This window comes from Podarcis muralis, chromosome 13 (genome assembly GCF_964188315.1).
Source record: "Podarcis muralis chromosome 13, rPodMur119.hap1.1, whole genome shotgun sequence".
NCBI classification, from domain to species: domain Eukaryota; kingdom Metazoa; phylum Chordata; class Lepidosauria; order Squamata; family Lacertidae; genus Podarcis; species Podarcis muralis.
This window is the reverse complement of record NC_135667.1, coordinates 55243680-55270629: the sequence shown is the minus strand read 5'-3', so window position 1 is coordinate 55270629 and position 26950 is coordinate 55243680. Positions and strand designations below refer to the sequence as shown.

Below are 26950 nucleotides of genomic sequence, written 5' to 3'. Positions count from 1 at the left end.
GGAATGACATCACTCTCCCCCAGACTCATGCAAATTGTTAGAGTTTTTCTCATGCAAGCCCATTCAAGTGACTCAGCTCGGTATTTTCAAGCCACAGCGCTGAAAAGAAGATTGCATGTTTTGAGGAGGGTTTAATTAAAACCTGCTGTTATGGGAAGAGCTGTCTTGTTGCTGTTGGTGCTACTCTGCTGCTTATTCCCTCAGCCGGAAGGGAAGCAATCCAATGAGATATTCTTGATCCAAGTTTTGGATCATGTTGTGTAAAAGGCTGCACTGTTTCTGAAGCCAGTTCTTATTCCTCCCTGCCCAACCCCACAAGTTGTTTCAGCAGGGACAGGAAGGCTTAACTTCCCTCAATCTCCCAAGGTGACCATTGAGAGAGGAATTTGGGATCGGTGACAGCACACCCTAGAGACAAAGGCAGAGCACTATAGCTTTCAGTATTCGGCTCAAGAATTGCTTCTGTTGTGACAGTTTGTTCTCTGGTCCCAATATATACACTTTGTGTTAGTTATGGAAGGACACGGCATTTCCTTTTTAAAATCCACACAGGAAGGTCGCCAGTTGTATGGATTTTAAGGGGGAATGCTATGGTGTGTAATGTCTAGTTTTGCCCTAAAGAGGCACAATTCAAAATGACATTTGACATATTAGTGCATAAGAAGGACTAGCAGGGGAGCTCTGCACACAAGATGCTTATCATTGATGCTCTGCTACTTGGTCCAGTTGGGATTAATATTTGTACACTTATACACAAATACAGTAAGTTGGTTATTATTGCTTATTTTAGGCAAGCTTTTTCAAAATCTGTAGCCCACAATGCTGTACAAATTTAATAAATAAAGCAGTACTATATTTTGTTATAGGGTCCAGCCGGGGAGGTCGGTCTGCAAGGACCAATGGGGCCAAAGGTAATCAATGCAACAGACTATCAAAAAACGAGAGCGTTTGTGTACTTGTTGTAGCAAGAATTCAGTTTGCCATGTTAGCAGTACTCCCAACTAATTTGTGATTTCATTATTTGATCAGCTACAATAGTCCCCTTATTTTCAATCTTCAGATGAACAGCATTTGTGCTTATGTAGTGAAAATGGCACCACCCAAGCACAACACAGGGAGGTATCAGCTGGGCTGGGGAAATCCAAGGTACCCACCCACAAGTACTGGTGCTTTGTGGGGTGGGGGAGAAAGGTATGTGTGGGAAAAGCCCAAAACAGAAGGAGGAAACTGTTCTTTTGATCATTTGGCCTTGCTGGCAGCATGTGGTGGAAGGCGCAAGATGCTAAAGGTATGACCAGGTGGAAGATGGGAGACTGAAGCAGAAAGGGCCGTGGAAGATGAGGGAGAGAAAAGGGGAAGAAAGGAGAGGAAAGCTGGAGGAAGACTGGGAGGAGTTTAGTCAACAGCATTTCCCTTTTAAAATCCACACAGGAAGGTCGCCAGTTGTTCTATCTTTCCTACAGACAAACAGCAAATCTGCATATTTTGATTATAGCATAACTTCTTGTTATGACTATGTTTATGTCAAATGCCAGTGGAGTTAATAATGATTATGTTTTCAAGACTAATCTCTTAGACCAAAGGTTTCCTTAAAGTTAGACTTTATGCACAAACAACTTTACTTGTCTGATATCTTCATGCATCCATTCTTTCTACAGAAGGGAAATGTCAGTGAAATCAATGTATTTCTGAGATTTTGCTAATAACTGCAAATGCACTGTGATGCCACAAATTATTTTTAGGCTAAAGTAAGAAGGATCATGGATTAATTATACCTTTCAAAGTATACAAGGAAGCTTCTTATTTAAAAAATTATTTTAGTTCTCCATTTTTAAAATGACTATTTTGTTTTTGTTTTAGGGAGAAAAAGGTGACAATGGACTACCAGGTACACCTGGCTTAAAGGTGAGACATTAATTAAACATGATTTATAAACTGACTTCATAGAAAAAAAGGCAAATACTTTGTATCCAACACAAATTAAAGATTTAGCTGAAGTGACCACATATTTTAGAATTTCCAAATATCCCAGTATAGAGCTTGCTCTTATGTTTTAATGTCAGGCATGCTGATCTACCCTTCTGTCTGAAGATGTATATATTTTGGCACGGAGCAGGTGGTGCTGTGGTCTAAACCACTGAGCCTCTTGGGCTTGCCGATCAGAAGGTTGGGGGTTCAAATCCCTTCAACGGGGGGAGCTCTGTCCCATCTTCTGTCAACCTAGCAGTTCGAAAGCACCCCAGTGCAAGTAGATAAATAGCTACCACTGTGGTGGGAAGGTAAACAGCTTTTCCGTGCACTCTGGCTTCTGTCATGGTGTCCTGTTGCGCCGGAAGCAGTTTAGTCCTGCTGGCCACATGACTCAGAAAGCTGTCTGTGGACAAATGCCAGTTCCCTTGGCCTGAAGCAAGATGAGCACCACACCCCACAGTCACCTTTGACTGGACTTAACCATCCGGGGTCCTTTACCTTTACCTATGTATTTTGGCATGTGAGAAATGCCAAGAAAATGTATTGCTTTCTCCCTGGTAGATACACCCGGAAGCTAATCAGTAGTCCCATTTCCAGATTTATGCATTGGACTGAAGCAAAGACATTCTCTTCTCAAATTATAAAATATGCATCTTCATGTACAACATACATTTAGGTGCATGTATGGAATTGCAATGAGATGAGGCAAAGTAAAGTAAGTAGACCAGAGATTTTTAATTTTTTGAGTCCATAGGTCCCTTGACCAACTACATTGTTTCTGTGGCACCTCTATGGGGCTCAGGAGCCCAGTAATGTCAGCCTTTGCCTGCAGAGCTGGCAGCCTCTCACCCTTTTTCGAACACCCTCCCTTGTGGAGTGTTTCCTCAGCCTCCTCTCCTCTCCTCTCCCCTCTCCTTGGGAGTCCTCTGAGCAGCCGCAACTGCCACCCCTGGTCTCTGAGCTGCTCCCCCTGCCCTAAAGAGAGATGCCTCCTCACACAGGGGCCTGGGAAGCACCCCCTGACCAGCCCCAGAGGCACCATTCCTCGGGGGTGGGGGACTTGTAGCCAAGGTTGCTTCAACAAAGAGCTGCACAAGACTTAGAATCATAGAATCATAGAATCATAGAATCATAGAGTTGGAAGAGACCACAAGGGCCATCGAGTCCAACCCCCTGCCAAGCAGGAAACACCATCAGAGCACTCCTGACATATGGTTGTCAAGCCTCTGCTTAAAGACCTCCAAAGAAGGAGACTCCACCACACTCCTTGGCAGCAAATTCCACTGTCGAACAGCTCTTACTGTCAGGAAGTTCTTCCTAATGTTTAGGTGGAATCTTCTTTCTTGTAGTTTGGATCCATTGCTCCGTGTCCGCTTCTCTGGAGCAGCAGAAAACAGCCTTTCTCCCTCCTCTATGTGACATCCTTTTATATATTTGAACATGGCTATCATATCACCCCTTAACCTCCTCTTCTCCAGGCTAAACATGCCCAGCTCCCTTAGCCGTTCCTCATAAGGCATCATTTCCAGGCCTTTGACCATTTTGGTTGCCCTCCTCTGGACACGTTCCAGTTTGTCAGTGTCCTTCTTGAACTGTGGTGCCCAGAACTGGACACAGTACTCCAGGTGAGGTCTGACCAGAGCAGAATACAGTGGCACTATTACTTCCCTTGATCTAGATGCTATACTCCTATTGATGAGGCCCAGAATTGCATTGGCTTTTTTAGCTGCCGCGTCACACTGTTGGCACTGCTCCCCCTGCCCTAAAGAGAGATGCCTCCTCACACAGGGGCCTGGGAAGCACCCCCTGACCAGCCCCAGAGGCACCATTCCTCGGGGGTGGGGGACTTGTAGCCAAGGTTGCTTCAACAAAGAGCTGCGCAAGACTTTGGGAGGCAGAGATGCAAGAGGGAATCAGAGGAGGGAGGAAAGGAAAGAGGGTCAGAGGCCAGTGTTGCTTGCGGCACCCCTGATCATCATTCAAGGCACCCCAGGGTGCCACAGCACACCGGTTGAAAACCACTGAAGTAGACTAATTTTGGCCAAAGAAGCAATGAAGAAGTCCCAAAGGTGCTTGGCTAGTTTCTGACTAGATGGGTTGCCCCACCAAGATAGCAGCAGAAGAGGCTGTTCCGCCCCATAGGCATGGAGCCATCTATTGGTCATTGGCTGTAGGGATATCTTGTGGTCCAATGAGATGTTGGCTCCATGTCTCCTGACAATGGCTGGCAGTTGGGGGGGGTGTATCCTGGCCCTGCAGGGGGGCCTGAGAGGGGCTGGACTTATCAGGGCCGTCGCTGCTACTCAGTGAGCATTTCTCTCCTGGCCTTGGCTTTTAGTACTTTAAAAATATTGATGATGATGATGATGATGATATTCAACTCCCATGGCACCACTACCTTTTTTAGTGGTATACACAGGCATGGGCCCAGGCAAGTCTCTACATTTCCTCTCTATACATTTAATACCATTGAGCCCACTGGATTTCCTTGGCTAGAAGTGAACTATATTTTTTCGTTTCCTAGAAGTATTCTCAACTGATTTACTGGAGCCATGCCAGTATAAACATGAAAATGGTGCCACAGTGAATCACTTAATTATTGAAAGGTTCTATCATGAAACAGTTTTTGCTTACTGTAATTTAGAAAACAACAGAATGTGGAGACTTGCTCCATGAATTCCATCTGTTGAACATATTTTGAATCTGTGAAAAGCAATACCAGTCAACCTTTAAAAGCATTTTGCCTAGAATGTTGTCAACATAATCATGAATCAGTCTAGTATCAGCCAAGGAAAGCAGCTTTGAAACCTGCGGTGGTCCAGCTATTTGTGTTTAATAATAATAATATAGACCGCCCATCTGGCTGGGCTTCCCCGGCCACTCTGGGCAGCTTCCAACAAAATATTAAAATACAATAGTGCATCAAACATTAAAAGCTTCCCTAAACAGGGCTGCCTTCAGATGTCTTCTAAAAGTCTGGTAGTTGTTTTTCTCTTTGACATCTGGTGGGAGGGTGTTCCACAGGGCGGGTGCCACCACCGAGAAGGCCCTCTGCCTGGTTCCCTGTAACTTGGCTTCTCGCAGCGAGGGAACTGCCAGAAGGCCCTCAGAGCTGGACCCAAGCAGAACGATGGGGGGTAGAGACGCTCCTTCAAGTATACTGGACCGAGGCTGTTGAAGGCTTTAAAGGTCAGCACCAACACTTTGAATTGTGCCCAGAAACATACTGTGTGCCAATGTATGGTCTCGGCAGCCACTCCCAGTCACCAGTCTAGCTGCTGCATTCTGGATTAGTTGTAGTTTCCGGGTCAGCTTCAAAGGTAGCCCCACATAGAGCGCATTGCAGTAGTCCAAGCGAGAGATAACTAGAGCATTCACCACTCTGGCATGACAGTCCGCGGGCAGATAGGCTCTCAGCCTGTGTACCAGATGAAGCTGATAAACAGCTGCCCTGGACACAGAGTTGACCTGTGCCTCCATGGACAGCTGTGAGTCTAAAATGACTCCCAGGCTGCGCACCTGGTCCTTCAGGGGCACAGTTACCCCGTTCAGGACCAGGGAGTCCTCCACACCTGCCTGCCTCCTGCCCTAAACAGTACTTCTGTTTTGTCAGGATTCAACCTCAATCTGTTAGCTGCCTTCCATCCTCCAACCGGAAGATGGAATACACCAGAACTGAGCAATTCTAGGCCCAGCTGCAGAGGGTAGGCAGCCCAGTTTCTACTGGGAAAATTTCTATAAATCTTCTTCAGAAACACAGGAGCAAATTTTGGTGAAGCCATTTGCAGGCCTGCCTCCCACCTCTACCATGGCACCACTGCCAGTCCCACTGCGGCTTTGCCCATGCCACCGCCACAGTGCTATTGTCCTCACCCTTGCCACTGTGCCCTTGTCATGGCGGTAGTTGCAGTGTTGGAGCCAGCAGCAACATGGACATAATGGTCAGGGGGAGGGAGGGGGCCAGGATCTGTGAGGAAGTGGCATCATGCTGGTGGCATCGGGGCATTTTGCCTATATTGGCAAAACATCTCAGGCCAGCCCTGGGTTGTCCTCTTAAGTGATACTATGGGACTCCAGCTTTGGGATGCTTCCATCTTCAAACTAGAGGATACGACCTGTAGGAAGCAGCTGAAATAGAGACTTCATGAATGACATTGGCCTTGCATGGGCAATAACAGATTGTTATTTCTTGCTATGTTTGCTGAAGGCTCAGGCTACTTATATTTGTAGTTTAGCACACTATTATTTGTCTTGCTTTGGTTGTTTGCTATTTGTTCAATGTCCCATCTGGGCTGAATTTGACAGGGACGCGGGTGACGCTGTGGTCTAAACCACTGATCCTCTTCAGCTTGCCAATCGGAAGGTCGGAGGTTCGAATTCCCATGACGGGGTGAGCTCCTGTTGCTCCATCCCAGCTCCTGCCAACCTAGCAGTTCAAAAACACACCAGTGCAAGTAGATAAATAGGTACTGCTGTGGCAGGAAGGTAAACGGCATTTCTATGCGCTCTGGCATTCATCATAGTGTCCCGTTGAGCCATAAGTGGTTTAGTCATGCTGGCCACATGACTCGGAAAGCTGTCTGTGGACAAACGCCGGCTCCCTCGGCCTGAAAGCGAGATGAGCGCTACAACCCATAGTTGCCTTTGACTGCACTTAACTGTCCAGGGGTCCTTTACCTTTTTACCTCAATGAAGCTTTTGAAAACCATACTATGTATAACCAGTAGACAGACCATGGCCGCTGAGATGCCAGGTCTCTTTCTGGGGGGGCCTCTTTGAGAGCCTGTGTGGTGTAGTGGTTAAGAGCGGTAGACTCGTAATCTGGTGAACCGGGTTCGCGTCTCCGCTCCTCCACATGCAGCTGCTGGGTGACCTTGGGCCAGTCACACTTCTCTGAAGTCTCTCAGCCCCACTCACCCCACAGAGTGTTTGTTGTGGGGGAGGAAGGGAAAAGGAGATTGTTAGCTGCTTTGAGACTCCTTCAGGTAGTGATAAAGTGGGATATCAAATCCAAACTCTTCTTCTTCTTCACGTCTGTCTGGCTTTGTTACTTAGAGTGCCCAGCCCTGTGTTACTTTTTCTTTCCCTGTGATCTTTACATTTGTAGTAAGCCTTTGGGGGCATTGGAATGAATTCTCCGGATCGTGGCCTCAGTTAAAAGCAGCTGATGAATCTGTGAAGTGAATGTGGGATATTTTTGTGTTCCGTTAGGGAGAGCAAGGCCCAGAAGGAAAGCCAGGGTTTCCTGGTGTTGCCGGAAGACCTGGAGACACAGTGAGTAGGCTATGGACCTCCTTCTCTCTGCATTGCTTGAAATTGCAGCCTGAGATGTGCAGAGGCTTCGTTTCAGGTTTAGGTGCGGGAGCCGGACAAATAAATTTCAATAGGCAGCAAACAACATTGAAGGCAAGATCCCAAGACCCACTGGTGGGTGTATATTAAGATTAAATTTCATATTTATATGCTCCCACATTCTACCAGCCCTTCTTAAAGGTCAAAGCACATGGTACACTGTAACCTGTAATTTTGTATTTTTCAAGTGTTTGCAGTTATTTTGTTTTATGTCTCATAATGACAACAATGTTAACCTGTGCGTAGCAGTTACCTGCTTTTTTCCTCAGAGAAGGAGATTTGTGCCCTTGGCCAGAATGACTAGGCCTCCTTAACAGTTGTCGCTCAACAAGAAAAGCCAGTGAGTTGGCCTGTGATCTAGATGCCCCTGAAGCAGAGCCATTTGTGGTCTGACACTCAGAAGGTTGGGGGGGGGGGGTGCGACTGAATTCTACCCATGGGGAAATGGGATCAGTTTACCCACGAGATCCCCCTACCCCACATGTGCCCACTCAACTGCTTCTGTTGGCAGAACTGGTGTCACATAATACCTGTTTTGCATTTGTAAGTCCTTGATCGTTTAATGTGGTGGCATCTCCACTTTGGAACTCTCTGCCTCTTGATAGAGGCCTTCACCGTACCCTTTTCGACACCAGCTAAAAACATTCCTGTTTAGACAAGCCTATCTAGTTGCTTAGAAAGTGGAAGTAATTTTAATCTGTTTTAGTATTTTAAGTTTTGTACGCTTTAAAGTAGGGTTGTGCATTTTTCTAGATTTTACTGCTTTGTCTTTTGTAAACCGCTTTGAGTTTTGTTTTGTTTTTAAATCAAGCGGTGTATAAATTTTATTAAATAAATAAAAGCAATTCTGACCTTTTGTCTACTGTTTTCTCCATTGTTTCTCTCATGGATAGCCGTGTTTCAATATATACAATCTATATTATTAGCGACAGTGTTACCTCTTCCTTTCATGCAATTAATGCTGACTTTTAAATTAAATGCAGGGGTCAAAAGGCGATAAGGGTGACCCAGGACCCAAGGTAAGAAGTGGCATTTATTTTAATTTAATTCAATATCCACTTGGCCCTCAGTGATGCATCCATCATCTTTTTACAAGGGCTAAAGCTGCTACATGCAGGTCCCGCTATCCACCCGCTTGTTATCTGCAGATACACTTATCCAAACGCAAAAAAAATTGCCCAAACCTTCATAATAATTAATAATAATAATACCCTGCCCATCTGGCTGGGTTTCCCCAGCCCACTCTGGGCAGCTTCCAGCACATATGTGTGGGTGATTCAGATATCCAGACAGCTGGAGTTTGCCCACTTCCTTATTTGTTTGTGCTTTGCTAGTTGGCTGCAGCTATTTTTCAGGCAAAAACCATGCGGGGGGGGGGGGGGGGGATGGAGAAAAGGGATGGGCCTAAATTGAATAACAAAATATGGTGAAAGATGGTAAGGATCTGCTGAGTTAATTAATTAAGGTAGACTGTTAAGATAAATTATTCAAAAATTTGAGAAAGATGGAAAGAATTTGCTGAACCGATTAATGGAACTAGAATACAAAAAGGGAGGTGTGAGGAAGTCAAGGAAATAAGCAAATGAAAGATAAGGTCAGGAAAATAGAGGTTTTTCTTTTTCTTTTCTTTTTTAATGTTTTTGTTTTTAAAATGTTCTTGTTTTCTTTTTTTATTTCTCTTTATATTGTAATTTTTTTATTGTTTGTGTGTTCTTTATTTTTCTTGTATTTGTTAAACTTTAATAAATATTTCTTTAAAAAAAGAGAGAAAAGGGATGGGCCATTCAGGGAGAAGGAGAGATTGGACACACCAGTTTTGCTTTGTCTTTCTTCTGTTGGTTGGCTCTGGGCATTTTAGGAAGAAAACATGGTGGGAGAAAGATATTGGATTAGAAATGTTCCCATAGGAAATAAAGGAAATCATCAGCTTGTTATGCGAATGCTCACCTGACAAACAATTTTCTGAGAATGCATTGAGTTCGGAAAACGGAACATTGTTTGGTTTTGTCTCATTACCCAAGGTCATTCCCTGCGCTCCTAACCACCATATTCTCTTGCAATAGGGCGAACCAGGACAAGATGGTGCCAGTGTTGTGGGGCCACCTGGACCACCTGGACCACCTGGTCCCATCATAGCCATTCCCAGGGTAGGTATCTTACTGCTATTCTGCTGCACCATTATAACCGCCTTTTGTGCATTTGTGTAATGCTGCTGCTAATGTCTGCCACTTGTGGAAGTTTGGAGGTGAGGCCTTCACAAAAATCTTGAAATCATTCCAGAAATCCTGATGTTCTTTGCCACATCTGTTCCATACCAGGCAGTGGAGTACATTGATAGGTAAAGAGAGAGAGGGAGTGGGATGTGAGAGCCTAGGCTCTGTGTCACTGTAATCACAGCTAGACTTCGTAGCAGGGGCGAACCGTGCTGTTTGCTGCCTGAGGCAAAGCAGAAAGTGTCAGGAAAAAAGCAGCAATGCAAAAGCAAGCTGCAGGTGTCTGGAATGCAAAACACAATGTTGATGTTTGTGACTGTACTATTGGAGAAAGGGGGCAGTCTATTCAGTGTACTGAGCACCGGATGTTAGCTCAGAGTGTCATGTGACCTGTACTGGAAGTACAGGGGTGGAGTCTGTGTGGTCTTCTGCTGGAGACTGGAGTGTACAGACATGTTTTCTCTGTACTGCTGGGATGACAGAAATAAAGGATGTAAATAGATTTCTGCCTGTCTCTTTTCCCCTCCCTGAGGGTAGCAGGGAAGGGGAGGGTGTGTCCCTCTCACGTTGAGTGGGATCGCCGATTTGTGACCTTGCCTGATCCTGCCGGGGGACGCAGACGGGAAGGTCAACTAGGATCTCGAGCCGAATGCCTGGAGTGAGGCCAGTTACCTCTGACTGTGGGCTGGGAGAATCCTGACAGAAAGATGCCACCCTGGACGCACTTTCTTGCTGTCCCCACCAAACCCCATGGGTCCTATGGCTGCAGCTTCCGGATCAGCCAGATCTTGAGAGCCCTGCAAGATTGTGTAAGACCTTCAGAGATGGCCCAGCTCTGCTCCAACACTGGGTTGCCAGATGTTGTTGTTGGACTACAGCTCCCATTATCCACCATGGCCAGCCCAGCAGAAGTTGTGGAGGCTGCCTTACTGGCTTGACTCAAAAAGATTCGGTTTACTTATGAGTGAGCTAAAGAACAAGACTCAAGTCGCACAACACAGGAAGCAAAAGTGGTGTCCTTTTCTTTTGCTTACCCTAATTGTTTGTGAGGTTTAAGGACTCTGCATGCCTTACATCGCACCAGACTCGTACACCTTCTCCATAGGCACATACCTCTATGAAGAACAAAAGCACCTTTCCCAAAAGCACCATCTCTCCCAGTTAGTTGCTGCTCGGTTGTCATTGACCAACCAGGCTTTCTAGTTTCTTGAAGAAGCTAATATCTGTGAGGGAAGGAAATGTTTTAACTGTAAAAAAAAGCAGCAGCTTCAGACTCTAAAGGGCAGCCCTCAGACCCAGTGGCGTAGCGTGGGTTGTCAGCACCCGGGGCAAGGCAAGTAATTTGCGCCCCCTAACCCGTGGATTTGCGCCCCCTAACCTGTGGATTTGCCCTAACCCCAGATGTTGTGCCCGGTGCAGCCGGCCCCCCCTGCACGCTATGCCACTGCTCAGACCACCTCATAATTCTCTAAGTAAGCAAAACTGCACCCCCAAATTAGAAACAACAAGAACACGGTTTTTTAGCTACCTTCTGTTCTGCTACATAATCTAAAATACAGAACAAACTACTTCTTCAAGCTTTCCTGCCCAAGCATTCTGGAAAGCATGTTTGTTACGAATATATGCAGAAATAAAGATGTTAGATGTCTAACATTTGACTGAACTATGTTTCAAATCTCCGGTGAGCCCATGTGAGCTAGTTTGAAACCTGAAAGTTTTTTGAAACTACCCATGGGAATTTCTTCTTATATGAAATGCAAATTACTTCAACATCTAGAGATGAAGTCAGATATTGAGAGTTTATATTCCATTGAGGCATAGAAGTAGAGGGAAGCCAAGCAGTAACATATAATAATATGGTTTTATTGGTATGTTTTATTATTTTATAAGTAAGACACCTAGAGAAATTACTTTGAGACATCTCATAAATATTATAAATAATACAAAGCCAAATCTCTTGACTTCACCAGTTACTGTTATGCTTGATGCAGAGAATGTGGCGTGTTGCCTTGGCACCAAATACTGTATAAGCAAAACCATGTAGCTTTTTCATTGCCGTAATGGAGTTCAAGTGGGCCTTTCTCTGATGAAATTAACCAATATTGATGGAAAATTACCCTGCCATATTGCATGTTCCAGTCCCTCATCTCGCACACAGATTCCCCTATTACTGTGGTTAAGGCTAATGAAGCCGGTTTCAAAACACAAAATGAACAGCAAGGCGTATTTGGTAAATCCTGTAGATGTTTGCACCAGAAAGGGAAGCGGGTGGAGGAAGGAACTTATGAACAATGGTTAAAGAGCTTAGCAGCATTCTCTCTGCACCAGCCCATGATGTTACTTCACTTTTCAAGCAGTGGTGTCCAAACTTTTTCCAAAGAGGGCCAGATTTGATGAAGTGAAGGGCCGTGAGGGCCGACCAAAGGGCCAACCAAAGTTGATGGGATTGAAGTTGTTGAGCTTTTTTATGATTTTACCCCATAGTTGTTGAGCTTTCTTTAGGATTGAAGTTTTTGAGCTTTTGGGGGGGTTGAAGTTGTTGAGGGTTGGTTTTTTAAAAGATTTTACCCCAGGAAATAAACTGCCACAGGGGCCGGATTAAACAGACCGGGGGGGCAGTTAGGCCCCCGAAACGGACTTTGGACATTATGGTAAAGACAAATTCCATTTTGCTAAATGCAACATTTGGAAAGGAGATGTGTGGGTGGAAAAAGCACCATGAACACACCAGAGAGCCTTGGTCAAATGTGTCTCCCTGGTAGCTGCTTATTGCGTATTTTTAAATGCACCTTCGCTCTTTCCATTTTGGTAGTTGCTCACAGCAGAGGCATGTAGTGGATAGCAGTAAGCAATCTTTACTCTTGTGATGGATCAGAGTTCTAATGGCCAATCCCCCCTTTTTAATGAGGGATCCCCCATAAGGGATTATGACAGGCTGCCAGCACACAGGAGGTTTGGGGGGGGGGTTGCCACACCCATGTCTGTCCAGCTGCTTGGGGAGTTTCTTCAGCCCAGCTCTAGTAAAAAAAGAGAGTGACGTCATATTATAGGGGTTCATCGCAATAGCAATATAAGCAGCAGCAGCAGGCCTTGCAGTGGCTTCCTCTGTCTGACTATCTAGTGCAAATCTCCAAAGTCCTTATTCTCCTGTGTCTGACACTTCTTGCTGGAGTGCAAGAAAACAAATAATGCTTGAAGAAGAGGGGTAGAAAAACAGTGTATGCTTTTGATGACCTGCTTACCTTTCTCCATCTTAGATAAAATTAGTAGAACATTTCATTTTTCTCCAGTATTTCTAGAAATTAGTGGATGTTCTAGAAAAACTATTAATGTTTGGCATTTTGCCTGCTTCTCTCTCTCTCTCTCTCTTTTAGTCACTAAATGCTTCAGATGAAAGTTTTAACATTACGAGAATCCAAGGACTTGTTGGGCCTCCAGTGAGTATGTTCTGTTCTGTCGTGCTAGATAAAACCATGCCTTGGTGAAAGTAAACTCCCAAAGCATTTTGCTCTGATCCTCACATAGAAATATGCTGCTTCTACCAACTTCTTTGGACTTCACTGTGTCATATGACAACAGACCTAAGTAGAGATCTTGATCCATCCAATATAACAGAATATAATCATAGTAATCTCCAATATGTTTCTAGCTGAACATGTAGAATATAGTACTATATGATGATGGTGATGATGATGATTGGGGATGGTTTAGTCTATATAATCAACTGCAAAAACAAAACATAAACCTGGAATAGGAAAACTGTTCCCAATTTAGGGCCGTTTCAAGGAACTGAGCTGGTGTGCTTGCAACAGATAGCACCCCTGCTTGATCTCACCCTGCTTTTGAGGAATCCGTCAGAGCATCGACAGGCTGGATGTTCATTGCATCCATCTCTCCTGCGGGGAAGGGATTGGGGCTCACATCTCAGTTTCCGCTACTCCCCACCCCGTGATTTTATTTAGGTGAGAGGCATAAACGATGTGATAAGCATCATTTTTCCAAAGGGGATGTTAGGATGTTAGGTTCCACCCCTATGTAAGAGATGGATGCTCTGATTTTCAGTGCTGATTTACTTGCTACCGCCTCTTTTACTGACCTGGCAAAGAGCATGGGAATGGGGAGGTGGAAGCAGATGCATGGCGTGTTTCACATGCACTTGTGTCCGCACACACAAAATATCACTCTTTTTAGCAAGTTTATAAAGCAGGAGTGGGCACATGGGCCTGATCTGGACTACCAAACCTTCCCCAGCAGCTTACTAAGCCTTGACCTGATGGGTGGTTTTCATCACCATCCTGGCAACTGGACAGGACAGATAGGTTTAAATCTCTCTGTTCAACCCAGCACCACAATGGAGATTAAAAACACCTTGTGCCACACAGGGAGGTGGTGATCTCCCCAGATTAGCTGAGTGCACGTCTATGTATATGTTTGCACAGTAGTAAAGCGATAGTTCTAGAGAGGAAAACCAACTTCCCTTTTTAGATAATGCATGCAGGAGTTAAAGGAAGCATCTTCTTAAAGAGAGACATTCGTTTTTGTGTATGAGGGAAGACAAAATGTCACTTCAAAGGTGTTGCCGTCCACCTGGAGTTTATGGGATGGACTTAGCTGAACTTCCGTCCCAATGGGAAAAGTTAGTCATTCCTCAAGCTAAGTCCCACTGATTTCACCCGCAATGACATGCAACCAACTTCAGAGTACAAATAATTTGTATATCACTACTTAGAAGTAACTCTCACTGATTTAAATGAGGCTTTCTCCCCGGTAAGTGTGTAATAGTACTGATGCCTCAGTCTGGATCTAACCATATATATTTACAAGTATTAAAGAATTTACTTTGTATCTGCTCTCTAATTGGAATCACTTTTTAAAACCAGGAAAAGGATTTTGATTTATTTTACACATCAACTAAGCATTGCAGGCTTGTATGATATGTTTCTATCACATGGAGAAGTATTTCCACACAACTTACAGTTCCCACAAATCAAAATAATGAATGCAAACTTGCTGGTTTTGATACAGTTTCCTGCTGAGCAAGATGACTTCCAGTTATGACGGCATGAATAGCAAAATGTAAAATATCGCAAAGACTTTTTAGCAACTATAGTAACACCTGCAAACCAACATATTAAGTCTGCCATGTTTCCTAAAGGATGTGTGTCTCTGTAGACCAGAAATATTTTTCAAGTAATTAACAGTGACTGTTAGCTTCTGAAACTTAAGCCTTGGATTCTGTTACTCAGACAGCTGTATTTAGAAAGTTGTCCAATGTTTTAAATGCAGTTCAAAATGAGATGGCATTCACAAACAGCAAGGATCCTAATCACAGTGAAACATCTTCACCTGCTTTGTCATTGCATTTTACAGGGTCCAGAGGGTAAGCCCGGCCTGCCAGGATTTCCTGTAAGTACCCAGTTTCTGAAATAGTAAACATGTAATGTAATTGCTATTAATGTTTTAGCACTTGTCGTGGTGCACAAAGCACATCATGCCCAACAAACTCTAAGGTCCTAAGAAGAAAATGAGAAAATAACATAAATCTGAGTAAAACCAGACATTATACTGCAGGATTCCAGTGGCGGCTTTGAGAATAAGTTTCAGTTCTGACCAAGTGATACTGCTTTGATTCTTCTATATGATGACTTCAGCAAGTTCCAGTCAGATGCTTGAAGTCATCAGATAAGAGCATTTCACATAAATCATTGGGGAAATGAAACTAGGATGGTTTCTATTGCCATCATGCTCCTTTTGTAACGTTTCCAGAGGTTCAGATTAAGTGTTGAGCTCTCTTCAGGCCTTCTGCTCCATAGATGTAGCAAACGTGGCTGAGGGATGGGGACCATGTTGCAATCCCCAGGTCCCCACATGGGCACACCTGCCGGCCACAGGTGGATGAGCACTTGTCAAGAAGTGTGAAGAAGTGTGTGAAGAAGGCCTCCCCACATGAAGATGCACAGACAAGTGGAATCCTTGGCCAAGCAGGTCCACCACTCACACAGATGAGACCTCCTTGTGTACAGCTATGCACGCACAGCCCTCCTTCACTCACTGAAGGTGTCCCCACTGCTGGCATGGCCAGTGGTTATGTTGGCTCCAGCAGGACATGTGTTTGCTGCTAGGAGAAGGCCTGATCCAACAAGGCGGGACTAGGCTAGTCCCCTAAATGTTCCCCTGGTGCCTCCTTTCCAAAACCTGGGAATCTTCTGCCTGACTTATGGAGGGAGTCAAGATGCTCACACATGCAATTTCAGGGTCTGATGTCCTCACAAGCTGACACCTCTGGGCCTACCTGTTTTCATTAACCTATTTGGTCTTTATGTAGGCTGATTCATAACTTGTGTGGGAGTTATGCAACTGTTCCCACATCACTTTTGAATGAGTAGATCACATGCCCTGGAGGCAGGGAACACTGATGTAAAAAGCTCATGCTGCCCCCTCTACATGATCACATCCCTCAAATATCCCCAAAGCAGAGTGGAATTTCCCCACTCTTGGTAGTGATGTCCCAAACACACAATGCATAAAATCAGGGCTGGGAGCAGAGAGATATAGGCAAGCCCCACTCGAAACAACCAAAGGGCAACCAAAATGGTCAAAGGTCTGGAAACGATGCCTTATGAGGAACGGCTAAGGGAGCTGGGCATGTTTAGCCTGGAGAAGAGGAGGTTAAGGGGTGATATGATAGCCATGTTCAAATATATAAAAGGATGTCATATAGAGGAGGGAGAAAGGTTGTTTTCTGCTGCTCCAGAGAAGCGGACACGGAGCAATGGATCCAAACTACAAGAAAGAAGATTCCACCTAAACATTAGGAAGAACTTCCTGACAGTAAGAGCTGTTCGACAGTGGAATTTGCTGCCAAGGAGTGTGGTGGAGTCTCCTTCTTTGGAGGTCTTTAAGCAGAGGCTTGGCAACCATATGTCAGGAGTGCTCTGATGGTGTTTCCTGCTTGGCAGGGGGTTGGACTCGATGGCCCTGGTGGTCTAGTCCAACTCTATGATTCTATGAAACCTCTCAGGCTTTGCTCTTCAGACTTTTCTGGATGCACTGGGAATCAGGATTCCGAATCACAGGGAGAGTTTCTGGGTATGCTCATTCACACACATTTAAACCCATTTCAGGCTTCCATGCTAATTGCAGACAGGTATGAAGAGCAGCCCACACCCCTGGGGATGCTGGGGCCAGGGCTGGAGCGAATACCTGGAGCCTTCCCCTGATTTTATGTATCATGTTCAGTGGGATGCCTGACCACAGCTAGAGCTACCTGTAAAAAGGACACTGGTAGAGGAGAGAAAGGGGCTGAAATAGTATGGGCAGTGATGAGGGCAGGGGCAGCATCTGTCTCCCACCTCCCCCATTCTGCTCTTTAAATCACCCCCCTCCCATGGACATCCACAGGAATTTTTCTAGGGGAAGGGCAAAGTAAACATACCTACTATTTCTGGTAGACCTTGTGAATGATGATGACACCTGAGTACATGTAGCCTCTGAGAAACCTGCATTCCAGGTCTACCCCTCCCTTGATTCTCATTGGATAGCCTATCCCTCTGTGGGTGGACACAGCATTCAGACCCACTTTCCACCCACTGCTGATGCCCTCAGTTCCTTCCCTGGCTCCCTTCCCCTCTCCCAGTCCCAGCAGATGCCCATGTCCCCTCCCCAGCCATGACCATGGCTCCGTAGAGATTTGTCAGCAGACCCAGTTTTGCATACAGGTCTGCTGCTGTCCTAAAAACAATCAGATGTTCATCATATTTGGCAACATGCGGAAGTTACCTAATCATAATAGGCCTGTTTATAGAAAGTCTACTTTGTTTTTTTCTAGGGCCCCAGGGGACCAAAAGGAGACATTGGACTTCCTGGTTCACCAGGAGAGAAAGGAAAGCAGGTAAAAAGGAAAGGAGGTAAAAAGGAAAGCAGGTAAAAAGGAAAGCAGGCAGGAGACCAGTTTAGAAATGTGAGGTGGTTACCAGCATGTTTTGGAACTGTTAGGGATGATTTCCTCTTGTATATTCAAAGATGAGCTCAAAATATCTTGGCAACCTGAGGCCTCAAGAATTTGGTTTGCAGGGTTTGTCATATTTCCTTTAAATGTGGTGGAGATGAAGCTTCCCTTTGCAAAACGGTAATCCAATAAGCAATTTCTTCTGGGAAGTTGAAAAAAGGTGGAACCACACAATTGTAATTTGGGACTATGGATCTAGCAGCACATTCCAGGATCCAAGGATAACAATGGGGCGTTGTGAATTGTTCCCTTGTTAGTTTTCAACTTATCCAGATCTGGGACCCATATCTGCGGATTGATACCTGTGCATCCAACCATTGGTTTATTTCTCATTCGGAAGAGGCTATTTGAAGCCAGATTCATGTCAGCTCTTGGTATAAGTCAATAAAGCAGCAAATTCATCTGATAGATTTATGTACGCCAGATAAATGTAAACATCAAACCTTGGAGGAAAAATGAAATATCGCAGCAATGAATAATGTGGTTTTTGTAGGGTGAAAAGGGTGAGCCAGGAGCCATCTTTGCTTCAGCTGAATCATTAACAGAAGTCATAAGAAGACCAGGAGAGAAGGTAAATTTGTTGGGGTTTCTTTGCATTCTTCTGCTCTCTCTGTCCCATAGAAGAGAATGTGTGCTCTTTAAGGAACTGCCCTGAGACCTGTGGGTATAGGGTGGTATATAATAATAATAATAATAATAATAATAATAATAATAATAATAATAATTAATAATAAGCTAATAGAACCCTTTTTCTCATAGGGCGAACCTGGAGTAACAGGACCAGTTGGACCAATGGTAAGCTTATTAATTTTTTAAAATCAGTTCGTGCACCTTTTGCTATTGGAGAGAGGGAGAAATATTTCAAAGTGACGGTAGAAAAGTGAAGAAAGGAACGAACTATGTGGAAGGAATTATAATGGTAAAAAGCAAAGTTCTATTAGAAACCTAGACCCATTAAAAATACAGTGGTGCCTCGCAAGACGAAAAGAATCCGTTCTGCGATTCTCTTTGTCTAGCGGTTTTTTCGTCTTGCGAAGCAAGCCCATTAGCGGCTAAGCGGATTAGCGCTATTAGCGATTTAGCGGCTATTAAAGGCTTAGCGGCTAAGCTGTTAAAAGGCTATTAACGGCTTAGCGGCTTTGAAAAAGGGGGGGGGGAGCGGAAAAAAATGGTGAGACTCGCAAGACGTTTTCGTCTTGCGAAGCAAGCCCATAGGGAAATTCGTCTTGCAAAGCGCCTCTGAAACGGAAAACCCTTGCGTCTAGCGGGTTTTTCGTCTTGCGAGGCATTCGTCTTGCGGGGCACCACTGTACATTTCTATATATGTGAAAACATAGCATTCTTCTGAAACCAGCCTGTTTTTTGTCAGCACTTTAGTGCTAATTTCAACTAATAAAAATATTTTTCCATGCAATCTTGCCCAATATACAAATTTTGCAAATAAATTTCCCCATATGTAGTGCATTCTTTCACCAAATGTCACACATTTATACACCCTTTATCCTTGTATATGCATTTTTGTACACACAAATTGGCTGGAGAACTGCATTCCAAAATTCTATCAGTAATAATAATAATTTATTATTTATTCCCCTCCCATCTGGTTGTGTTTCCCCAGCCAGTCTGGGCAGCTTCCAACAAAATATTAAAATACAAGAGATGGTTATGTCTCCATTAGTGGCGCCGATTCGGCTTCAAAGTGACAAGCAACAGCCAGTCGCACTGCTGTCAACAAAAAGAACACGAGGTCATTGGCCTCAGTCCCATGGTTTTTGTCCAGGGATAATGGGGCTAAGGACAGGACAGGCTTCCATTTCTGGCCCATGATGGAAGAGATGGTGTCAAAAATCTTTTCCCAGAATTTTTGTGATATACTCTACATCCCCAGTCTTCACATGAGAGCTCCCTGAAAGTAGAGTAATGCATGAGACACAGGATCGCTACGATAAGATGCATGAGCGCAGAGTGCTCACAACAGGACACTGGTGGGTGCTCTTCTTGCTGTAGTTATAACTTGAAAAACCTTGTTCAGTCATGTTCGTTGTTTGCAACGTTAATGAAAATAATACAAATGGTTCTTTTTTGAAAAGGACAGATTTCAAAGGATGGTTGTGTTTCAGTTCACATATTGAGTCAGAAAGTGCAAATGTGGTAGGCTGACTTTTAAAAGAAAACATATTCAAGCAACCCTACAAAAAAATGGAAGCAGAATGCCCCAATAATACCTATAGTGTATTTGAAGAGCTTTTCCTGGATTGCCTCTGATTCTCAACTTTTTAAAAGAAACTTTATTCATCTTTAAAATAAAGATAAAATACAAACAATATTGAACATGCTAGTACAAATGTATTAATGTACATTGAACATACGAATTCATTATTAGCTACAAATGTGTGGCAGAGGCACTAAAATATGGCTTTATTGCCAATAAAGCGCACTGCACATATATAGGCATTTGTTCTGTTTTTCTTTCTGTTTGTAATACTTCTTTTTGTCTTTAGGGGCCACCTGGACCTTCAGGACTTAAAGGAGAACTTGGTTTCCCCGGTCGGCCAGTGTGTATATTTCTTTTTTGGGAAGAGGGGTATTTTAAAATTCTTTTTATTATGGCATAAAGCATTTATGTGCTGTTATCTGCCTTTCAGGGGCGTCCTGGCCTGAATGGGAAAAAAGGCATAAAAGGTGAACGGGGTGTAACATTATATGTAAGTTCTACAGAAATGAAGTTCTTATTAACAGTTTAAGAAGATGCAACTATATTCATAACAAGCAAAAGGAAGCTCTATTCCATGCATGAATTAATTAAGAGGAAATATATATAGGCACTGGATTGTGTGGCTTTAAAAGGGGATTAGTCAAATTAGTCGAAAGGGATATGATAACCCATTCTCGGAAGATATGGTCGCCAATGTTCAGAGGATACTTCTGTTTACCTCTGAAACCAATTGCCAGGGGTTATACAAGAGACACAATAGAGGTGAAGGGATTATTTATTTGGAAATGCTCTCTGACATGTATGGGGAGGCCTTATCCCTAAAGGGTGAGGTTGTGCTGCGTTTTTTGTTTTGCTTTTAGTGTGGCCTGTCTTGTAGCAATCACAAAGGTTGATGGGGTGTTTCAAACACGGCCAAATTAGCAAGGTCTTTAGTTATGAGCAAGGGGGGGGGGAGGTTTATGAACTGTGTAGGAGCACGTGGGATGCCCTGAGTAATGCAATTAAAGGTAAGGAGCTGCTTTGGTGTTGGAGAAAGGATGGACAAGCCAGTACAGGTGAGCATCAATTAGACAGCTGGCATATATCCCCTGCTTTGGTCCTCCCCAACCAGAGTGTTTGTGGTTGCCTTAGCAGGCAGTTCTTGGGCGTGCTGGCTCTATATCTTAGAGTCAGGTTGGGTTGCAATAAAATCTTCCTCATTTATTGCTTGTTAGTGGATGAGGAGAAAAGTCTGTGCACAACTGAGTCTTGGGTGGGAAAGCTGGGAGGAGTTGGTCTGAGTTGTGTCCTCCTGGGTACTCACTTTAGCGCCAGAACAGAGCTGCTTTTAGCAGGTTATTCTGCCACCCAGACGAGTGGGATTCAACTGGTGCTGGTAGAGACACTGGTGGAGGAAGGGGGTGTGGTGCGTGTGGTCCACCCAGGTGTCATCCCTGAGGGGAGTGACATCACTGCCCCACCCCCCTGGGATGCTCACCCTGCCCCTGCAGATGGCTAGCCCTGCCCCCGGGTGCACAGCTACCTTCACCTCTGGGTAGAGATGGGGGAGGAATCCATATAATTCACATTCAAAGCCACCTGGTTCAATCCAGGTGTATCATGACCCAGATCAGATCACGAGCACATATCAGAATCTGCAGTCCTACTTTTTAATGACAACATCTAAAGGGATTTCTCACAAGCTTAAGACCTACTGTGAACACTTGCATGTTCAGAAACACCACCAGACAAGAAAAAGTTAGCACTAAGGTCAGGAAACGTGTTGACATGCTATATTGAAATACATCACACAGTGGTGAGGCCGGCCCTGGCCTTTGCTGGAAAACAATCCCTGATGCTTTCCCTGCTTTTATCTTTCTAGGGGCCTCCTGGTGTGCGTGGATTACCTGGGCCCCCAGGACCTCCAGGTCGTGTAGTTTTCATTAAAGGAGTAAGTCCATCCACATTTGTCATCTCATTTGGCTCTATCCAAATTGAACAAAAACTTAAGGGGATTTTTTAGACACTTCAATGCAGCTGCCATCTTCAGAGGCTCCGGTTGTCAGATCGGTTATTTGTCTTTATATTGCTCTAGTTGTGAACTTCCCAAGGGCTTGCTACTGCTGGACACAAAGAACGTGATAAATTATTGGTGTGGTAGTTTTCAGAGCTAGAACGTTGTTTTGAAAATGCTGCCAGACAGCCAAGCGAGGATCTTTCCGAGGTTGTTGTGGAAAGTGGTGGCATTTGCAGTTTAAATGCATCAGCAGAAGCTTGAAATAAATCCTCTCTTGGATGCAAAACTTTGCCCCGGATGCAATCCGAGTATGGAAAATAAGAAAGCTGAGTTTATTACAGGAAATAATACATGTTGTATAGGAAAGATCACAGTTCCAGCTAACTAAGGTGGAGATGCAAAGAGCCATACTCGCTCCTTCACTTCTACAGGAGAGATAGAGACAAAGAATAACAGAATCATGGAATAATAGAATTATAGAATTGGAAGGGATTCCTAGGGTCATCTAGTCCAACCCCCTGCAATGCAGGAATATCAAGTAAAACATCCATGACAGGTGGCCATCCAGTGTCTGCTTAAAAGCCTCCAATGGAGAGTTCACTATCTTCTGAGGGAGTCTGTTCCACTGTTATCAACTGGATCCTTCCTCTTAAACACAGTTGTGTCAAATAGGAGTTAATCCATAGGTATTATGCAAAGGTGGAGAGAGGAAGAGGAGGAAGGGAGGTCAGCAACCTTGTGAGTATCAGTCTTGCACCTGAGGAAAGGTTAGCACAGGTGAGCTCAGAAAGACAATATGGGAAGCTTGGGGCTCCACTATCTATTCTATCCCCATGGAGACAAGCTGAGCTGCATCTTGACACTTCCAGCAGAAAGTTGCTCACTGCTGAAGATCGGGAAGAAATTTGATTCGGTTTGCATTTGAATGTGAACCCACCTGATTCAGCTCTCCAAACAAACAAAGAATGAGACACAGCTTTCCTTCAAAATTTTCACTTCTCAAAAGAACTTTGTGGTGCAGTTTTCCAACCACATAATGTGTGTATTAGCAGGAAATGCATTTTTAAACAAATAATAATACATTGGTGAAAAGGAGGGGAACTACATGAAAAATGTGTATAGGAAAAATGTGCACTAAAATGTTGACAGTTTTTAGCAGTTTTGCCCATCTGATCACTGTAAGGTGAATGTGTATAACTGTAGCCATCTTGAATTCCATGAAAATAAGACAGGGGATAAGTAAGTGTAATTTTAAAGGACCGGATTTGTTTATTTAATATTAAAAGCCACATCAGGAGGGAACAACTGATAAGCAAAGAATCAGCATCAGCAGCAGGGAGTTGGCAGTTTCTCTACTCCAAAATACCTCCCCAAGTGGATTTCTCTTGGCCTCTGATGTGTAGTTTAGTCTTTAAAAAATTACTAGAAGTACCCTAGCATATACATTTTCAACATACAGACTGAAAAACCATCCCAACATGATTTAGAGAAAAATACCCCAAAATACGCGGGTGGCGCTGTGGATAAAAGCCTCAGCGCCTAGGGCTTGCCGATCGAAAGGTCGGTGGTTCGAATCCCCGCGGCGGGGTGCGCTCCCGTCGTTTGGTCCCAGCGCCTGCCAACCTAGCAGTTCGAAAGCACCCCCGGGTGCAAGTAGATAAATAGGGACCGCTTACTAGCGGGAAGGTAAACGGCGTTTCCGTGTGCGGCTCTGGCTCGCCAGAGCAGCGATGTCACGCTGGCCACGTGACCCGGAAGTGTCTCCGGACAGCGCTGGCCCCTGGCCTCTTGAGTGAGATGGGCACACAACCCCAGAGTCTGGCAAGACTGGCCCGTACGGGCAGGGGTACCTTTACCTTTACCCCAAAATACCCCCAACAAAATGCTTTGGAGAGGAGCGTGGTCTTACACTTTTATTAATATATTGCTTTTAGAAATAATTAAATAGTTACTGTATTTATTTCCCTCCAATTTCTGAACAGACAGTTTTTCCAATTTCTCCCAGGCCTCAGTGCAAGACAACAGTGAGTTATTTACAGTATCTATCCATTTTCCCTGGATAAACATATGTGTTTTATATGTTTTTTGTTCTTGTCTGTTGCTTCATCAGCACCTGCCCTAATAACACCGCATGCTGCATGTGTGCTTTCAAGGCAGAACCAAATGGTTAAGGTCACAGATAGCGGTGATGAAGTAATTATGTGCAGTGCTTTTCTTCTAGGGTGCCGGTACTGCGTACCCTTGCCTTAAAACACATGTGGGCAGCCTCCAAGCCACCCTTGGCCACTCTAGGTGTGGCCTGTGAAGCCCCAGGAAGCCCCACCCCCTTTCACCTGTTGATCCCCCACCAGCTGCACAGTGGGGAAAGGACTCCTGTTTCTGTGCTGTGATTTAGGCTGCAGCAGGAGCCCTTGGGGGCAGGGGAAGAAGAGAATAGCAGCATGGCAACAAACCTTTTTAAGGTTTAAGCTGCGTTCTCAGTACAGTACTCCCCATGTAGCCCAGGCTGCTGCAGACAATGATCTTAGCTGCATCAAGGACATACAGATTACGTGTGTGCCTTCACTGGGAGTGGAGTGGGAATGTTTAAAGTGTGCGTGTGAGTGAGTGAGAGCTGGAAGAGTACATGTAGGTGCTCATGTATGTGACTGTGTAGCCACCAACACACCACCCACTACTGTAAGCAGACCTCACAGCCAAAAAGGTTGCTTACCACTGTCTTGGCAGCACATTGTCCTTGAAAGCAATGGAGTAAGGGACAGTGATTTGGAAGGTAGTTTGTGTTTTAGTTATCTGTTGTTAAACTTCATTTTAAAATATAATTTACTTTTACTTTTAAATACCTGTCTGTTTAAAAACACTCTGTCAGAAGGAAATATTAATGTTAACATGTGCAACCCGGTACAGCAAAACAAATCCATGCACTGCCTCATCTGTATTATGTTGCCAGTCAAAGTTCTGTTGATATCATTTGCTGTAGGTGCGTGGGGCTTAGTCACATCTCAGGAAAGAGCTGTAAGAAAATGGAATGTCCTGTTTCTGTCCCTGAAATCTCTCGTTAAAGATGGATTTCAGGGAGCCATATGGTACCTGCCCTATATCTTTCCCCCTTTGGGGCCAATAGCATCTTCCCAAGTGGTTCAGATTGGGAAACTAGCACCATTGGGGAAAGTATGCCAGGTGGTGTGTTTTGAAGAGAAGCATCTATCAATTTGATATAATTAGTGATAGAAGTGCAGACACACTCTCTTGTTTTAAAATCCACGTTCTGATCTCAGTTGCACTGTGATGCTAAACCAGAGTAATCACAGTGGCTCAACTGGACTTCTCTAACATCATTGGGTTGCCAACAATGTCAGCCTCTACATCCTTTGGTACCCGCAACAGATCTCAGTAAATATCTCTTCAGAAATCCAAAATTCACAAGCGACCCTTTGCTCATACTGCTCAGGTCCTGTTTGCACTGCCTCAGCCTCTCCTACATTGCCCATATTTCACTGGATGTCAGGAATAGAGATTCATCCTCCCTTCCAATATGAACCAAGAAAGGGGCAACAAACTTATCTCTCTCAGCAAGTGTGGTGGTGGCAGATGTGGCTCCCTTTTTTCCATTCACATGGAGTGTGTCTGCACCGTTTTGTGATCCTGTCTCTTTTCCTACTCATTTATATGTTTGACCATGTCCCCACAGAAGCTCGTTTGTGACCGGCACCCACTGCACTTTCTCAGAATTCCAGAAGTGCCCACTGACTCAAAAAAGCTGGCAGGGGAAATGCCATGATCACAAAAAGGCTGGCAACTCATGTTCTAACCTGGCATGTAGAATTTTCTTGGAATGGCAAGAATATATGCTACATGTCAAAGAACCTGACACTAAACAGACCCTGACCAGCTGATGCTCAGGCATTAGTGCTTTGATATTCCAATACATTTTACATAAAGCAAGGCTGCTACTAACAGTGTGAGCTGTGCTTGTGTACTAGGACTAGGAGTGTCGTCAAACATGCAGCATAGAGAAATCTGCAAGGCACTTGTGTTATTTGCATTTTGAATATATTTGCTCTCTATCTGTGCAGGCAGACACCCCTCACCCTGGAAACCCAAAAGTGGCCGATGGTAAGTTTGTTGGTAATGGGGCCTAGTTGTAAGTTCTAGTGATGCAATGATAGGGTTATTTTCAAAGTCCAAAATGGAGTGGGATGGTGGTGGATGATGGATTAGAGAGGTCTCTTTCTCCTCATCTCATGGATCCATTTAAGACCAGACTCCAGACCATCCTGGCTTGAGTCTAGTCGAAAATGGATTTTGATCAGGTCCCAGAGGCATGATTATTTCCAGAGAAGGATTGGAAATGAGGAAGATATCCATTCATCCATCACCAGTTCAGAAGATTTCAGCGCTGGCTAGTGACTCCAAAGCCAACGACTTTGGAGTCACTAACAATCTGAATTACAATGAAGTTCATATGACATGGTCCCATTCCCATACTAACAACAGTGTTCCAGTTTCCTAAACCTCCATGCATCAAAACTTCATGTAAATTAGGACACTGCATTATAGTGTAGTGCACAAGAAAGCCAAAGTCACAAAGTGTAGGGCTCATGAATGCAGGGATCAAGCCTGAGTTTGATTGACTGCCCTTCAAAAATGACTTCAAACAATCACTTTGTGCCCTTCTGCAATCAGTATTACTGTGGCTTTTTCCCTGAGCTTATTCTCATGGGGTTTAAGATGGCTCAGTTATCTCAGAGGAAGAAAGACCTGCTGTTCTCACAATCGTTCTTGAGCTTAGTGTGGACTAGGCGCTTGCACATGAAACTGGCTTCAGAAGGAGGATGGAAGTGTGTGTTTGTGACAGTGTGTTTTGCTCCATGCAAGGCAAAAGTGCTCATGAGTGCTTAGCCAGCAGTTGAAATAACTGGCATGGACCACTTAGACCCTGCCAGCATGTGGGGGCACTAATTGATTGTGTTTTAAATATATTGTAAGCTGCCTCAATAACTTTGGTTGGTAGGTGGGGTATAAATATTCATATATATAGTGCTTCCTATATCTGTGGAGGACACTTCTCTCTGCAGTCGGAGGAGGAAAGACAGCAATACAACTCAAGAAAGACGGGGAGGAGTAGGGAGACGCGAGAGACATTTGCAGCAGTTATGGAGTCGTACCTCTGCTTACGTATCCCTCTGGATAGG

The 26950-nt window shown here is 44.4% G+C and overlaps 1 protein-coding gene across 3 annotated transcripts in view; it reads left to right on the top strand.

The window, feature by feature from the left end:
* The window catches only part of COL15A1 (collagen type XV alpha 1 chain), a 129329-nt gene that overhangs the window by 77557 nt on the left and 24822 nt on the right, over nt 1–26950 (top strand). For all 3 annotated transcript variants that reach the window (XM_077917642.1, XM_028702494.2, XM_028702495.2), the window contains 15 exons: nt 867–911; nt 1861–1905; nt 7183–7245; nt 8307–8342; nt 9387–9470; nt 12911–12973; nt 14907–14942; nt 17365–17427; nt 18038–18115; nt 18304–18339; nt 20046–20099; nt 20190–20249; nt 21621–21689; nt 23738–23779; nt 25832–25871. In XM_077917642.1, coding sequence (XP_077773768.1) covers nt 867–911; nt 1861–1905; nt 7183–7245; nt 8307–8342; nt 9387–9470; nt 12911–12973; nt 14907–14942; nt 17365–17427; nt 18038–18115; nt 18304–18339; nt 20046–20099; nt 20190–20249; nt 21621–21689; nt 23738–23779; nt 25832–25871 — 814 coding nt within the window. The remainder of the gene's footprint in view (nt 1–866; nt 912–1860; nt 1906–7182; nt 7246–8306; nt 8343–9386; nt 9471–12910; nt 12974–14906; nt 14943–17364; nt 17428–18037; nt 18116–18303; nt 18340–20045; nt 20100–20189; nt 20250–21620; nt 21690–23737; nt 23780–25831; nt 25872–26950) is intronic.